General features: G+C 43.2%; 1 protein-coding gene across 2 annotated transcripts in view; it reads right to left on the reverse strand.

Annotated features, from left to right (window-relative positions):
* Positions 1-2,294: 2,294 nt before the first annotated feature.
* Positions 2,295-15,040, reverse strand: part of LOC134650973 (forkhead box protein K1) — a 79,282-nt gene continuing 66,536 nt past the window's right edge. The window contains exons 3-11 of one of the 2 annotated variants that reach the window (XM_063505939.1): positions 10,629-10,765; positions 10,079-10,323; positions 9,348-9,503; positions 7,455-7,563; positions 6,933-7,029; positions 5,857-5,952; positions 4,840-4,921; positions 3,397-3,487; positions 2,295-2,392 (exon numbers count right to left, since the gene is read on the reverse strand). In XM_063505939.1, coding sequence (XP_063362009.1) covers positions 2,360-2,392; positions 3,397-3,487; positions 4,840-4,921; positions 5,857-5,952; positions 6,933-7,029; positions 7,455-7,563; positions 9,348-9,503; positions 10,079-10,323; positions 10,629-10,765 — 1,046 coding nt within the window. In that variant the 3' untranslated portion in view covers positions 2,295-2,359. Of the gene's footprint in view, positions 2,393-3,396; positions 3,494-4,839; positions 4,922-5,856; positions 5,953-6,932; positions 7,030-7,454; positions 7,564-9,347; positions 9,504-10,078; positions 10,324-10,628; positions 10,766-15,040 lie in introns of both variants that reach the window. The other variant, XM_063505938.1, reaches the window with a different exon arrangement.

Here is a 15,040-nt window from a genome sequence, read left to right on the forward strand (position 1 = left end):
ATAGACTTTAAAATACGACAAATTATACAAATATAGTAAGTTAGTGAAGAAAATTCTGGCATATGCACTGTTATTTACCTATGCAACAAATTTGAGATATTAATATTTCTCTTGGAGCCCCGTGTTCTTTTGAAAGTTGAAGCTTTAGAAAGTGACAGTATCAACAAAGGTAAGGAGTCTTACACACAGAATTAGATGGCAAACCATCAGTTTTGCTTTGGCCATACGTAATTTTTGTGACACGGTCACACCGGCCACCATGAACCAAAATTCAAGCAACAATATTATATCTATAGCTGGTCAACCAAATCTTGTCAGTAAATAAAGAAACTCACATACAAACATGAACGCTGAAAACATAATACACTCCTTTTTTTGGGCAGTCGTGTAAAAAAGGCGCGAAAAACAAATTTTCTATGAGACGATATCCCTTCGCGCCTACATTTTTCAAATTTGCCGCCTTTTTCTACTGACAAGATCTGCTTGACCATCTATATGTGAAGTACGCCCAACCTTTGTGGTGGCACACGGGGCTTAGGGCATAGCTGCAATTGCTAGAATTTTCTTTTTCGTTATTCACCTATCTATAAAATTATTTTGCCTGTTCGCGATCAAATTAACGGCAAAAATCTTGCTACTTCTATTAAGACTATGTTGTAGGTTTTTTAATTGTTTTGTGTAGCGAAATAAAAATATATAATTTAAAATTTAACGATTGTTTTATGATATTTACGAACATAGAACTAATGAATATATTATAATTGTCTGACAGTACTCAACTTAAGATGCCACCGACTAGTTTAATCAAAGCAAACTGTATTGTATGATATCTATTCGTTAGATCAGCACACAATGTCTTAAATCACACTCTCAGTAGTGAAAGCCAACGCTTCAGATTTACGGTACTCTTGTCTAAGATTCAGGGGCCATACACGAATGACCGAAGATAAATATGTTGATTTACAGATTTGCTATATGCAAATGAATCAGCCATTTTATTACTAAATTGCTTCGTTGGTTATTATAATTTGAGACATCAAAAATATTTCTATTGCTTTAATTTTATTCCTAATCCTTACATCGAAAGGGTTGATAGGATAAAAATACAATGGCCGTATTTAAGGCGATTCCAAATTCATGACTTAGGTTATTACATTATTGTAATAATTAAATTCTTTACAAGAATTCATTCTTACAAACTTCAACTGGGCAATATTTAAATTACGCATTTGTAAATTTATCTAGAAAGGGAAAAAACTCGAAAACGCTTTTCGTAAAAATGTTGTACTCGCGTGCCAAATTCATTGATTAATTTAAACAAGTTTATTAATGATCTCCTTTGAAGTTACCACTTCGTTAATTTCATTGATCGGCTCTGTCGATCCCTAACATGCGACGAAGGCTCAGATACACACTAAGTAACTAAACCCTAAGTTTCCATTCAACCACACTTTTAGGACATAAAAAATTAAATTAGCACTTAAAATATTCGATCGATTAAATAAAAATGTTATTCCGTCTACAAATGAGTTTCTATTAATTTAAGTAGTTCCTAATCAAATAAGCAACAATGATCGGTTACACATTTATCTCTAACTAAACTTATCAATAAATTATAATAAATCATTGCACTTAGTACTTTAATTTTAAAATGTTTAAGCCAGCTTCAGAAATATGAGAATAAAATATACGGCCTCCCGCCGGCTGCATATTTTTGAAGCTGTCAACACATAGTCACTGCAAGCGTATAATTAAAAAAAGTCAAACTGACGTTTACAACTGTCAAACTACGCACTCGAGTCCAGAACTATTAAAAAAAAACAAACGAAAAAGACATCCGTAGATCATACAACTGCATTAATTACGCGTAAACTAAAATCACTCTCAACACTGTCCACAGCGTTCCCTCGTCGGCTATGCATATCGACATTCCAGATTTAAATTACCCTATCACCTTATTATTGGCTCCGTACCGGGTCGAACCACGGCCCAATACGGTCCCGAGCGGTCGGTACTGCGGGGCGTACTTCTGAGGATTGTACAGCGAGAATCGCCATCCATATATCGAAATACTTCTCTAGTTTGCCTCTGGAAACCGCACCTCGACATTTAAACGCATGAAATTTGACGCGAAAAACTCTACTAGTAACAAAGGCGAGGTTCTTAAGAAACGTTTTCACAACCGTAAGGCTCGTCTAGGGAGCGTATGCCGCGCGGTTGCGATGCTCGCGTCGGCCGACCGCGCTGAGCTCGGTGTATGATGTATGATGGCTGCGGTGGTGGCGTATGATGGCTGCGGCGTGCGGTGTGGAGTACAATCCTCAGGCGGGGGTCGGCAGGCGCCTCACCGCGCCGCGCGTCAATACGCGCGCCGCTCCTCCGCCTCAGACACCTGTAATCATTAGCAATTAATCATATTAACTCACATTTATAGACGGGTCTAACGCGACGCGCCTATTGACAATAATTAACATTATGTGTAGTGGGTGGTTTGAAAATGTGATGTCTACCCCAAACTTTTTCATACACTTTTCGTCGGGTAGTTGCACAAATCTCTGTTTTGACATTTTGCTGAAACTTCAGTTGGCCGCGACCATGACCAGTGAAACCTGTGTCGAAACGTCGGTATATAAAGGTAATTGAATAAATTTCGCGTTCAAAACGCGAAGGTTTTAAATATTATAATTAATCATATATCTTATCTATTTTGTTTATTTGCATGATGAAATAATTGGCGCGATGCAATGCGGCCTATTGTTTCACGGGTTGTGTATCTCTGCTTGTACAAACAGCAATACTTCTAATTAGAGATGCACCGGATATCCGGTTACTATCCGGCCTATCCGGACGTTCTTTTAGTATCCGGCCGGATACCGGATAGTGACCTACTATCCGGCCGGATACCGGATAGTAAAATTAACACATTTTGGGGTAAAAAATGGAATCTAAAAAACAGTCACGGTCATAGTGCTAACGACACAGTAGATAGAAATGAATACGTAACCAATGTCACACAATACACTTATTTGTTTACACAAAAATACGCGCGCGCACTTGTAACTACAAACGAACTTACTACGTAATGACATGATAAAACTCGTTACGATCCTAGAAATGTGTCCGCGCGAACGTTCACTACGAAACTGGTCGAAACCTGTACGACGCGCACCTGCAAAACTCAAAATATAGGTATAGTTCCGCCGGCCGAATATCCGGCGGCTGGATCCCGGATATCCGGTATCCGGCCAAACGACTATCCGTTGCATCTCTACTCCTAATTGGACATCAGTCGACGACGAGTTAAGAGTGTGGGCGATGGCATATATCACGATCCGATCGACGCACTACACAAACGGTTTCCGCACCGAGCTCTAAAAGAAGAAAACAAGTACTCACGTCGCGGTGGCGGTGGCGCTTGTGCGGCGGCTCCAGTGGCGCCGCCTCGATCACCAGCTCGCCCGCCAGCGCCTCCATGTCGCCCGAGTATCTGCCCCTGCAACACACAACCTCTTAAGGCCCCTGTACACAATGGGACAGCGTGGACCATTCTGGGGGACGCATTTATGCGTTAGAGCAGTGTTTTTCAAACTGTGGGTCGCGACCCCCTGGGGGGTCGCGAAGCCTCTACCAGCTGTAAGGCAATACATAAGCGAAATATTTTGTTCATACAAAGGGGGTCGCGTCATGAAAAAGACTGAAAAACATTGCGTTAGAGGGAGCAAGTGATATTGTTATCTGATTCTACCGCATGGCTGCGTCCCTTGGACTGGCCGGCGATGGGCCATTGTGTACAGGGGCCTTTAGGTAAGGCAAGCTGCCTACTGTCTCATCCGACGTTCAAACATTCAGAGCCTAACATATTCTGACCTAAGAATCGCGGGTGGACCATTTTTTAAATAGCTCGTTTAGGAGAGGTACATTGATTTCTATTAAACTTAAAGGTACACTGAGGTACCTACACTGCAAGTACAATATATATGTATATTTTTTTCGGATAACAAGATCTTACAATAAATTAAATTAAACTAAATCTATTTCTTAAATACCTAAATAAATTTGCCCAACAGCACCTGTATTGTCCATGTGCATAGCGTTCCATTTGCGAACAATATGTTTATAAATATTTCGTTGAAATTCCTGGAGATCCACCCGCCATCCTGACGCCCACGAAAGTTCAGCTTGGAAATGAAACACTAAAATTACAAAAAAAAATTGTTCCATTCTTAATCCCAATATTTTAATTTATTCGGAACAAGTCTCGAACATATCTTTATTCTAACATTATGCACTGCTAGACACTATGAAATTAATTGACCGCGGGTGACCGATTGATGGAGTGATTGAGTCGCCACAAAAGCAATTTAATTTCATTTATTCCTTTATAAAACATAGTTTTACAATCGTGGGGCATTCCATAACAGTGTCCAGTATATGACGATATTGTTTTAACACTATAGATAAGAAACCGATATTTGACATTGAAAATCAATGGTATAAGACAGCGGTCGGCAACCCGCGGCCCGTGAACCTGTCACTTGCGGCCCGCGAGCCTCCCTGGCTATTTTGTATGTAATATTGACAAACGACAATGTCTGATAAAGTCATAAATATTAACAAAGTGCGGCCCGCGTCAACTTCGTTAACTACTACTGGCCCTTGGTTGCTAAAAGGTAGCCGACCGCTGGTGTGAGATATAGATTTTTGCAGGTTATTAAGGCAGCTGCCACACGCGTCATATCCCTGCCAGAGTAGATGTTATTGTGGAATGCCCCTCGGCAACGTCGAGTGAACATAGTTCGGTATGTAGTGTGTAGTGTGTAGTGTGTAGTGTGTACTGACTGCAGGTAGGGCTCGTGCTGCAGCGCGTCCTCCTCCTGGATGGAGACCAGCCCGCCCGTGCTCGTGCCCACCACGTACTTCTCTGTAACACCAAACACACGCCGCATATACTATGTATACTATATGTAAAACTATAAATAAATCAGTACATTTATTTTTATAATCACGTAAAGCCACAACTATATTATTAGTAAAAAAAATTCTAGTTCCGATATAAGGTTTGATTTTTTGAAAGCACTTAATTTTCTGGGCCGTTTTTTCTACATTGTGGGGTCAAGAGTAGTTTTAATCTTGCCGATAGTTAAATAGGTGGCTTAAGGGAATAAAATGATAATTCTAATCTAAGGCATTTATTTAAAAAATAACATAGCTTTTGTTAATTAAAATCAAGCTAATACAAACGTGTACAGTGGCGTTTGAAATTGATGGTCCAGTATAGCCTCGTTTATTTTGTCTAATTAGATCAGCGGTCGGCAGCATGCGGCCCGCGAACCTCTCACTTGCGGCCTGTGAGCCTCCTTGGCTATTTTGTATGTAATATTGACAAACGACAATGTCTGATAAAGTCATAAATATTAACAAAGTGTGGCCCGCGACATCTTCCTTAACTACTGTGCGGCCCTTGGCCGCTAAAAGGTTGCCGACCCCTGAATTAGATTATCAAAAGTAGAGTTTGCCCTTGTTGGACAGGCCTGAACCGCTTAGCACGACTTGCGTTGTCGTGCGCGACTTTAAGTATAGAGACCCGTGCGAGAACATAAGCTAAGCGGTCTAGTGTTCATACTGACGAAAACAAAGTATAAGTGTAAGGCCTGAGTGGACGCTCGAGTTGTGCGTGCAGCGGGGCGAGGCGTGCGGCGTGCATGTTAAACAAATGCAAGCGTATAAGAGCGGCCTTAGTGCACGCTGCTCACATCACTCGTGAGCCTGACGCCACGCTGCACGCCCCGCCGAACGGTCCGCTTACAGCGTCCACTCAGGCCTTACACTTACACTAAAGGAGAGGGAGTATGTTACCTTCCCGCTCGCCGCCGGCGCCGTTGGTGACGACGGTGATCTGATGCCCGGCCACCACCAGCCCGCTGCCGCCCGCGCTGTACGAGATGCCGTGACCTGCGACAACAATGCATCATTACGATATCATCCATTATCACAATGTCTCCCTGCCGAGGGTACACAACTACACTACACATTAATGGAATAAGTTTTATCTAGGTTTCCCCGTCACAAATGCAAGCTTCTGCTGAAGGTTATAAGTCCGAAAATAAGTTGTTAATTAGAGGCGCGCATAGTTCAAACGTTCCGAGAAGCGCCGCCAAATTCCGATCCTTTCCATCTCAAGACAAGACATACGTAATTTTTCAAAGATTTTGCAGTTTCTTTCGATTATAGATAAAGAGAGAATAGATCTATATTCTATACATACGACCATAGTTATTTATTGTAGTAGAAAGGTAAAGCCTTAAAAAACGTGCCCCCTAGTTTGACAATTGAATAATATGGCGCTGTCCTGCGCCATATATTTTGTGGTCTGACGTTGAATTGTCAAACGTCAATTTTTGACATCTAGAATTATCGCATAACGTACGGAGCCATCATAGCCACTGAAAATTGAACCTAAATTGTAGTATAGAGTTGATTTTGCGTTACATATTTGAAAATTGAACGAAACAAAGCAAAAGCGACTCTGTTCCAATTGAACTTGGTTTAAATTACATCGAACTGTATAGGTACTACAGGTAGGACCTTGGGCCTTAGGAGGCTAGGTCAGTCAATGAATGTTAGATAGTGGTATAGTATGGCTCTTCTGAGGTGAACTTTTCGCTTCGAACCTTAATCTTTCAAACAAAGGCCATTGTCTCTATTATCGCAAAGCCGCTTGCTCGAGCGTTAGCACGTGCCAGTACAACATTCATATTGAAAAACAACCGGTATCGTCATAGTATTAAGGTTCAAATTTAATGTCACTGATATTCTAGATATTACGTTTTGGTAGTGTAGGACGATAGACCGCCCCGAAGCGATACGGCACTCATATTATTTTGATACTTAGTGTGGTGTTAAAAATGAAACGTTATATGTTATGTTGTTACCTGGCGAGCCGGGCGCGCTCTGGCTGACGCCGCTGCGGCCCGAGAACAGGTACTGCGCCGCCTGAGACCCGGAGTTGTTCAGCCGCTGCGACCCGCTCTGCAAACAAACAAACACACAATATTACATTCTAGATCAATTGTCCTTTGTTCATCACCGCAAACCACACTTGAGGTCTGTAATATTATACAGATAAAATATAGTGATCCTGCTAAATGTATAACCCTCTGACAACCACAGAAAGTCAAATGACACGCGCGGATACAACCCAATATCAACCTTCGTACAGTCACCACACCGGGATTGTTGCGCCATTTAGGGTCCAAGGTAAATTGGTTGTTCCATACTTACGCTATAAAATGTCAAATTTAGCTAGAACCTTAAATGGCGTAACAATCACGGAGCGTGATGGTACATTCCAACAATATTCACAATGACGCGCTGCGCACGATAGGCGTGGCGTTCAAAGAGTTAAGTACCATACTGATGAAGTGTTGATGTGAGTGAAGTGATGAAGTGTGTACCTGGTCGTGATCCTCGCCGGTGAAGAGGTCGGGGGTGGGCTCCCGGGAGAGCTCCTCGGGCGTCACCAGCCCCGACACGCCCACCTGCGACGGCGACGTGGGCGCGCTCCTGCAACACGGACACAGTGAGCCAGTCGTACACAGTGGTTTTGTAAAGCTATAAGTTACAATTTTCACACCTAAAGCAATACTGATCGAAACGTCCTTCGCTATTGATCACGTGAGTGTAAAACGGCTTCTTATATAACCTGTGGGCTTAACACGGGAGCGCTGCGATAGTATATCGCATGCGAGTAAGACTACGCGTCTTTTTCTAACTGTATTAATTAAAGAGAAACTGGTAGTCTATACGCGTACATATATATGTCGCGAGGCTCCTGCGCTAAGCCTCCTGTAAATTTGGAACATGCAGGTCCAGTGGTTACTTTTTCAATATTTTTAACTCTCGTAATCTACATACCTATTTCAGAGTAACTCCTATTCTATTCCGGTTTATGGATCCGAATAAATAAACTACATGACTAACTTTGCACGGTCTTTCTGTCAAATAATTTTTCGACAAACAAAAACAAAGTGTTGTTTTGGTACGTAATTCGTGTTTTCTTTTGTACTCTCTCTATTCTAAAAATCTAATTTATCAATATTATGTTCGTTCTAAATAACTAAACTACTGAATGCTAAATTTATAAATATGTTGTTCCAGTTTCCTGCACATTGCTAAATACATGATGACTTTACGAGTTCTAAATTAGATGTTGACAAAATAATAACTAAATATACAGCATAGTTTTAAGAATAATCTAATCTGAAAATATAATGTCGAATACAATGATCTAGAAATCTTTTGTAAAATAGTACCCACTAGACAATGTTTCCCCAACTTCTTACCCCCACTGGACGGATGTCAGTATTGTGACGATATCCGATTTGTACACCAACTTCTATGGAAATAATAAAAACTTTAATATTTTCCGTAAAATTAAGCTAAAGCCCCGCCTAACATCCCGGTATCCATTGCGCGCGGCTGCCGCGCGAGCCAACTCGATGCGCCCGGTATCCTATGCGCGCGGCTGCCGCGCGAGCCAACTCGATGCGCCCGGTATCCTATGCGCGCGGCTGCCGCGCGAGCCAACTCGATGCGCCCGGTATCCTATGCGCGCGGCTGCCGCGCGAGCCAACTCGATGCGCCCGGTATCCTATGCGCGCGGCTGCCGCGCGAGCCAACTCGATGCGCCCGGTATCCTATGCGCGCGGCTGCCGCGCGAGCCAATGTTCGATGGATTGCCGCGCGATATGGAGACGGGGCTTAAGAAATTGATGCTGCACTATCGTATTTCGGTCGCAGTTCCTGAAAATACCTAACGACGCACTCACAATTCACATTTATGTTTGTCAAGTCACTTCTCCTTTTTAATTGTAAGTAAACTAGCCAGAGATTGAGCGCTTTTAGTCACTTTTAAATCAGCGTAATCGTCGAAGTTACCAGCCACAGTAAATTAAAAACATACTAGGTCCCCTGCTGTATCGTGATGGTAAGACGGGCCGCTGCCGGCATAGAGAAAAAAATACATAGATTGCTCACTCCATACGTCAGTTTTAGTACCAAAAAGACTATTAGCATCTAGCATCGAGTAGCGGAACTATCATTACTGCTACTTGACAATAGATGTAGCACCGACCGAAAAGTCTTATGCTGTTGAGATGTTTGTTCCGCTACTCGATGCTAGATGTAGACACTGAAATTAATAGTCTAACTGATGTATGGAGTACTCTTGTCTTATTATATTTCTCTATGCTGCCGGTGAAGTATTAAAGCGCCCATTTTAAGCGACAGTATAATGACACAGTTAACTGTCCATTCGTAGACCTTATCCGTTGGAGATAGGGTCGTACCTGGAGGAGAGGCCGAAGGGCGCGCGGAACTGCACGCCGCGCGGCCGGCGAGGCCGGAAGGCGAGCTCGATGAGCTTGCCCTCGCTCTGCGGGTCGATGCGCCAGAAGCTGCCCTTGCCCGGCTCCTCCTGGCTGCGCGGTACCTTTATAAAGTACCTGGAAGGGAATATCAAATGTGATTACTCGAAGTTTTAGTCGTGACAGCTGTTCTAGAAGAACAGAACAGAAGACTACCCAAAACAGGTATTAAATGCAAAAGAAGGCACTGCGTGCAAAGCATCCAGCTAGGATTAGTCCAGTTATACAAGTTATTAGCAAGTCACAGTAGATTTCCATCTCTACTCACAACACTAGATGGAAAACGCCGCGGTTTATAGTCTCCCTGAACACGAGCAGTCTAAAAGAGCGCTGTGTGACCTGACGATACAGAGTGCTGTACCATTGAATCTCTCAAAACTAATTGAAAGTGATGTATGTACGAAATAATATATGATATGACATTTACCAGCTGCTTTTTGGTGAAGGAAAACATCGTGAGGAAACCGGAACAGTCCCAACTAAGCTTAATAGTTTCTCTGGTTGCTGGTTGTTGTCATAAAATCCAGTGTCAATTCAGTTAATTAGATTGCGCAGACCCTGAACTCTTTGAAAATGCATCTAGAAGGGCGCTAAAATGTAGTTCAGGTACATAGTTAAAATCCATAGCTACTACGTACACGTACGATACGGACCTGTTAAGTGATAAGTTGTGACGTATAGAATTCTGCCAGCCTTTATCGGCCGTGCGATAATAAGGGTAATGCTTCGTAATGTAGCTGTAGATCCCGCTGAGCGTGAGCTGCTTGTCGGGCGCCGAGGCGACGGCCTGGACGATGAGCTGCGCGTAGCTGTAGGGCGGCTTGGCGTCGTCCCGGTGGTCGCGGTCGCGCTCGCGCACGTCGCGGCTGCTGTAGCCCGAGTCCGAGGCAGCGGAGGCCTGGAATCACATGTTTTCATTAATAAATTACAATATTTCAAAGGGAAACATCGCTAGGTTATGATTTACGAAGTACGGCGCAAATATGAAGATCGCCTTATGACTAAATACGTAGAGAATTTGGCAACCGAATGTATTACGCGATAATCGACATCTGCTTTCTGCGTTAAAATTGCCCAAGTCACAAGGGGCGATGAGTGGGTATACTTACGGGCTAATGGTGTTTTGTGTAAGCCATTCGACCCAGGATGTGTGATAAGCTAGTACCACTGAAACTATTAGCTGTGTGTTGTGTTCACACTTACACCAGTGCCGTTGGAGGTGGGTCGTTGCGCGAGCTCGGCGTAGTGCTGCGCCACTAGGCCCAGGTCCGCGTGCCGCCGCCCCGAGGAGCCGGCGCCGCGGGGGGATGTCGGACAACTGTTCGCTGCGCTTATTGTGCCTGAAGAAGATAACAGAAACATAAGAACCTCCTCCTCGAAACGTCGGAGGTAAATGTTAAAACTTAGATACGCGATTAAGTCCCGTTGTACAATTTAATAATGTGTAAAAATCGTGAAAGTTTAAATCAGTGAGAAACATAAGAATTATGAATAAGCTAGTTGGTGATGGTAACACCAAATTAACAGCACACAACTATGAATTAGGACTCATTAAGACGGTGCGAGAACTCGAATGCGAATTTCATTACATTGCGTCATTTGATCTTCGGCTGAATTGATGTTCCGCAATGTAACTAAAACCGTATACCTATAAGAGTTCGCGCGCTTTCTAAATCAGCCTGGCCACGACATTACGCGACTGGCTTCGGCTAAGGCGAAAACCATAGGTCGGAACGAAATGTCCGATCGCTGTGCCTCGCTCCAATCTATGGTTGACGCCTTAAAAAATAAATAAATAAAATAAAATATCATTTATTTCAGGCTTTTCACCCATACAACACAGAGACAAATCACACAATACATAACACAAGTAATTAAACGACACAATAACAAACCATACATATACTAACAGAACAATACAAAATAATGAAAATAAAAATGAAAATGAAAATGTCAACAAATAAATTATATAATCTAACTTAACTAGGTAGGTACATCATTTGGTCCAGTTATGGGACACTGGTGCATGCAATGACAACCAGTGTCCCATAAATGGTCCGTCAAGCCTGTCGGCGACGACTGCCAGCAGGGCGCTGCCGCTGGCGCGCACACGCCGCGCTGCTGAGGTTGCTCTCTTGCGCATGGTGGCGTAAAAGCAATCCACACGCGCCTCCGCGAACATTCCCGAGGCACTGCAAAACCTCGGTAAATGCAGCAGCGCCCTTAACGCGTTATTATATTGAACACGGAGAGCGTTGTATGCCTTCTGTGTGTATTTAACCCACAGGCTGCTCGTGTAAAAAGTGGTACAGTATGCACGAAACAGTGTAGTTTTGACGTTAAAAGAACAACGAGCAAACCTGCGGGCTATCATATTGGCTCGGACTGACAACGCTCTCCGCTCCCGTTCAATATCTTCGTCATCCTTAAGGTCGTCCGTTAACACATGGCCTAGATATTTGAACCGGTGAACACGCTTCAAGGGGACCCCGCTGAGACGTACAGGAGGTACCTCGGACGGACATTTAGTCCCCGCTCTGAAAATCATTAGCTCGCTCTTCTTAGCGTTATATTTAAGGCCGTGACTACTGGCAAACTGCTCGCAGAGACTAATGAGTTCGCGGAGACCTCCAACAGATGCACTCAGCAACGCCATGTCGTCTGCGTAGCTAATATTGTTGAAGCATACCCCGTCAATGTGACAACCGACATGGCGGCTGCTGAGCACCTCAATCAGATCGTTAACGTACAGGTTGAAGAGTGTGGGCGAGCTCAGCCCCCCTTGTCTCACGCCACACTCCAACCTGTACCCCTCCGAAATACTGTCCCCCCATCTGACATGATTGATCTGGTTCCCATACCAAAACTGAAATATCCGGATAAGCTCTGGAGGTAACTTAATCCTGTCGAGCTTTTCCCATAGCTTATGATAGGAAACCAGATCAAATGCCTTCGACAAGTCGAGAAAGCAGGCGTAAACGGGCGTATTCCTGTCGGTATAGTATTTGACGGCATGCTTCAAACATACAATGGCGCTTTCTGTTGAGAGTTTGGGTCTAAACCCGAACTGGTTGCCATGTAGCGTAGCATGAATATCTAGGTGTTTATTAAGCATGCCGTCAAACACTTTGGCGATAACGGTAGCCAATGAGATAGGCCGGTAGTTGGATTTATCTCCAATATCACCCGTCTTGTCCTTAATAATCGGCACTACTACCGTTCTCATTAGCTCCGTTGGTAGGTATGAGTGTTTAATGCACAGATTAAACAGCATGGCCAAAAGTCTAGGCAGATGTGAGCCCGCATACTGCAAATGCTCAATGCTGAGCCCGTCGTGACCTGGAGACTTACCTCTAGACATTGTCTTAATAGCTTTAGCAAGGTCTTCAGGAGTGAACTGTACTATCTGGTCTTCATTGACGAGCTCAGCACTGGGCACCCGACTATCCCTAACAAGTCCCGTGAGGGGTGATTTCATGGCAAAGTTAGACTTAAACATGTTGGCTATAGACTTGTGATCACTTATACCGTCAATGCTCACAGGGAGGCCGGGTTTACCATTCAACCTGGCGGTATTCTTCCAGAAACCTCGAAAGTCACGTTTGGAGTGCAGTTCAGCAAGACGGTCCATTTTAATTTGGTCACTATTATTTTGACACCATTTTAATTTTGACTTGAATACGCGCCTTGAGCCGCACATCTCATCGTATATACGACCAGAAGTGGGCTTTCCATACCACAGCCAAATCTTGAACTTGTCCCGAGCCTCCCTATGTGCTAAGCCAACATGCTTGTTCCATCCCATCACGTGAACAGGTTTTTTTACACGACCCTTTCGCCCACCCTCACGACCTGCCACTGCTGCTGCCCTCAAAGCCGATACCACCTGCTCAAATAAATTATCAATTATATTCCTATGATATACATTATTACACAATTTATTATCACAGCATACATTCGGTATGTGAATGTGTTTTAACCTGTTTTCACACTCTACAGAATAACAATCTATTTCATAAGGATTACGCTCACCCCACACAACATTATTATTTGTAACGCGTAATCTATGGACCTTAGGTCTAATCACACTTAGGTTACATTTTACCAGGAGTGGGAAATGGTCTGATCCTAATATGTCATGGTTCACATACACACTGCTAACAGAGTCTAGTGCCGAGTTAGTTACTACACAATGGTCTAACCATCTGGTGGTCCCATGCGCTTCGCTCAAGAATGTAAATGTATCGGACCCCACACCCAGCCGCATTATGTCAACACAGTTCCAATTATGTTCCAAACAAAAATTGTCTAATTCATAATAAAATGGTTCATAAGGGTGTGCATTGAAATCCCCTAATATAAACACCGCTTCAGCATTACAACTGTCTATTATAGCGCTTACCGAACCGAGGCAATCCGTAAACTCAGGTAGATTACACACTGCATCCGTAGGCATATAAACACTGAACACCAGTATAACAGTCGCGCGCGCGCATCCCATCGCGTAGCATCGTATCTAGTGACGGGTAGTTTAATTACGCTCGAATAATGTCGTCTCGAATAAAATGTAAAACTTGTGATATAGTTGTTGATGAAATGCTGTGCTTTATCCAAAATAAATTATCAGTGATTGATGATGAAAGCTTAATACGCATATGTGTATCATCGTTTAACGGCGACGAAATTAAGACATCGAAATCTTTGTTATTTGACTCAGTGCCCAGTGACAAGCGAAAAATAAACCGCAAACAACAAGGCAAGGAGAATCGAGACCTTGCCGATATTATTGGATTGCTGAAAGGAGTTGATCCCGAACTGACTCCTTTGTTCGTTGCGCGACAGCTGGACAAACTACCCCCTATACTATGGGATCATCTGGATGTATCGGCGATTTTAAAAGAATTAACTATTCTCAAAAATCAAGTGCAGACGATTAATTCTACCTATGCAACCCAAAGGGACATAGATGATTTAAAAATTGAACTCGACAATATGAAGCAGTCTTCGGCAACCCTCATAAGTGCCAGCGCCAATGTTAATATGAAGCGCGGTGGAGGGGTAGGGTGTTTTAATTTGAACAGCGGGCCGTTTGGTCTTTCCTACGTAGATACGTTAAAATGCCAAAAACCAAGGCTAAATATCACCAACAGTCAGGAGTCCCTAACTACGTCACCGCACAATAAAAACAAGATCCTTTTAAATGATAGCACCAGCTCTGCGAGCAAGCATGTAACTCGATCTCCAGATAAGAATAAAAGTAATAATAATTGCACTCATATTGACAAAAACTGCAGTAATTTCGACCGAACAGATGATTTGATGCAAGGAGAAACCGGTTTGGTGGAGCGCTCGAGCTCGCCGGTCGCCATTGTCAACACAAGTACCTCGCCTAAACAGCTGATTCCATCGGTGATAACGTCTCCCACTACAAATGAGAATGGCATAATGAATAGTGTGAAAAGTAATGATAATGACTGGGAACAAGTGCAAAGCCGTAAGAAGAAAAATAAATATCGTTATTTAGGAAAAATAGGTGTCAATAATACGGGTTTCGGAAAGTTTAGAGCTGCGGAAATGAAAGTTCCTGTCTTTATAACTTTTGTACACAAGGAAAC

This window comes from Cydia amplana, chromosome 9, assembly GCF_948474715.1.
Source record: "Cydia amplana chromosome 9, ilCydAmpl1.1, whole genome shotgun sequence".
NCBI classification, from domain to species: Eukaryota; Metazoa; Arthropoda; class Insecta; order Lepidoptera; family Tortricidae; genus Cydia; species Cydia amplana.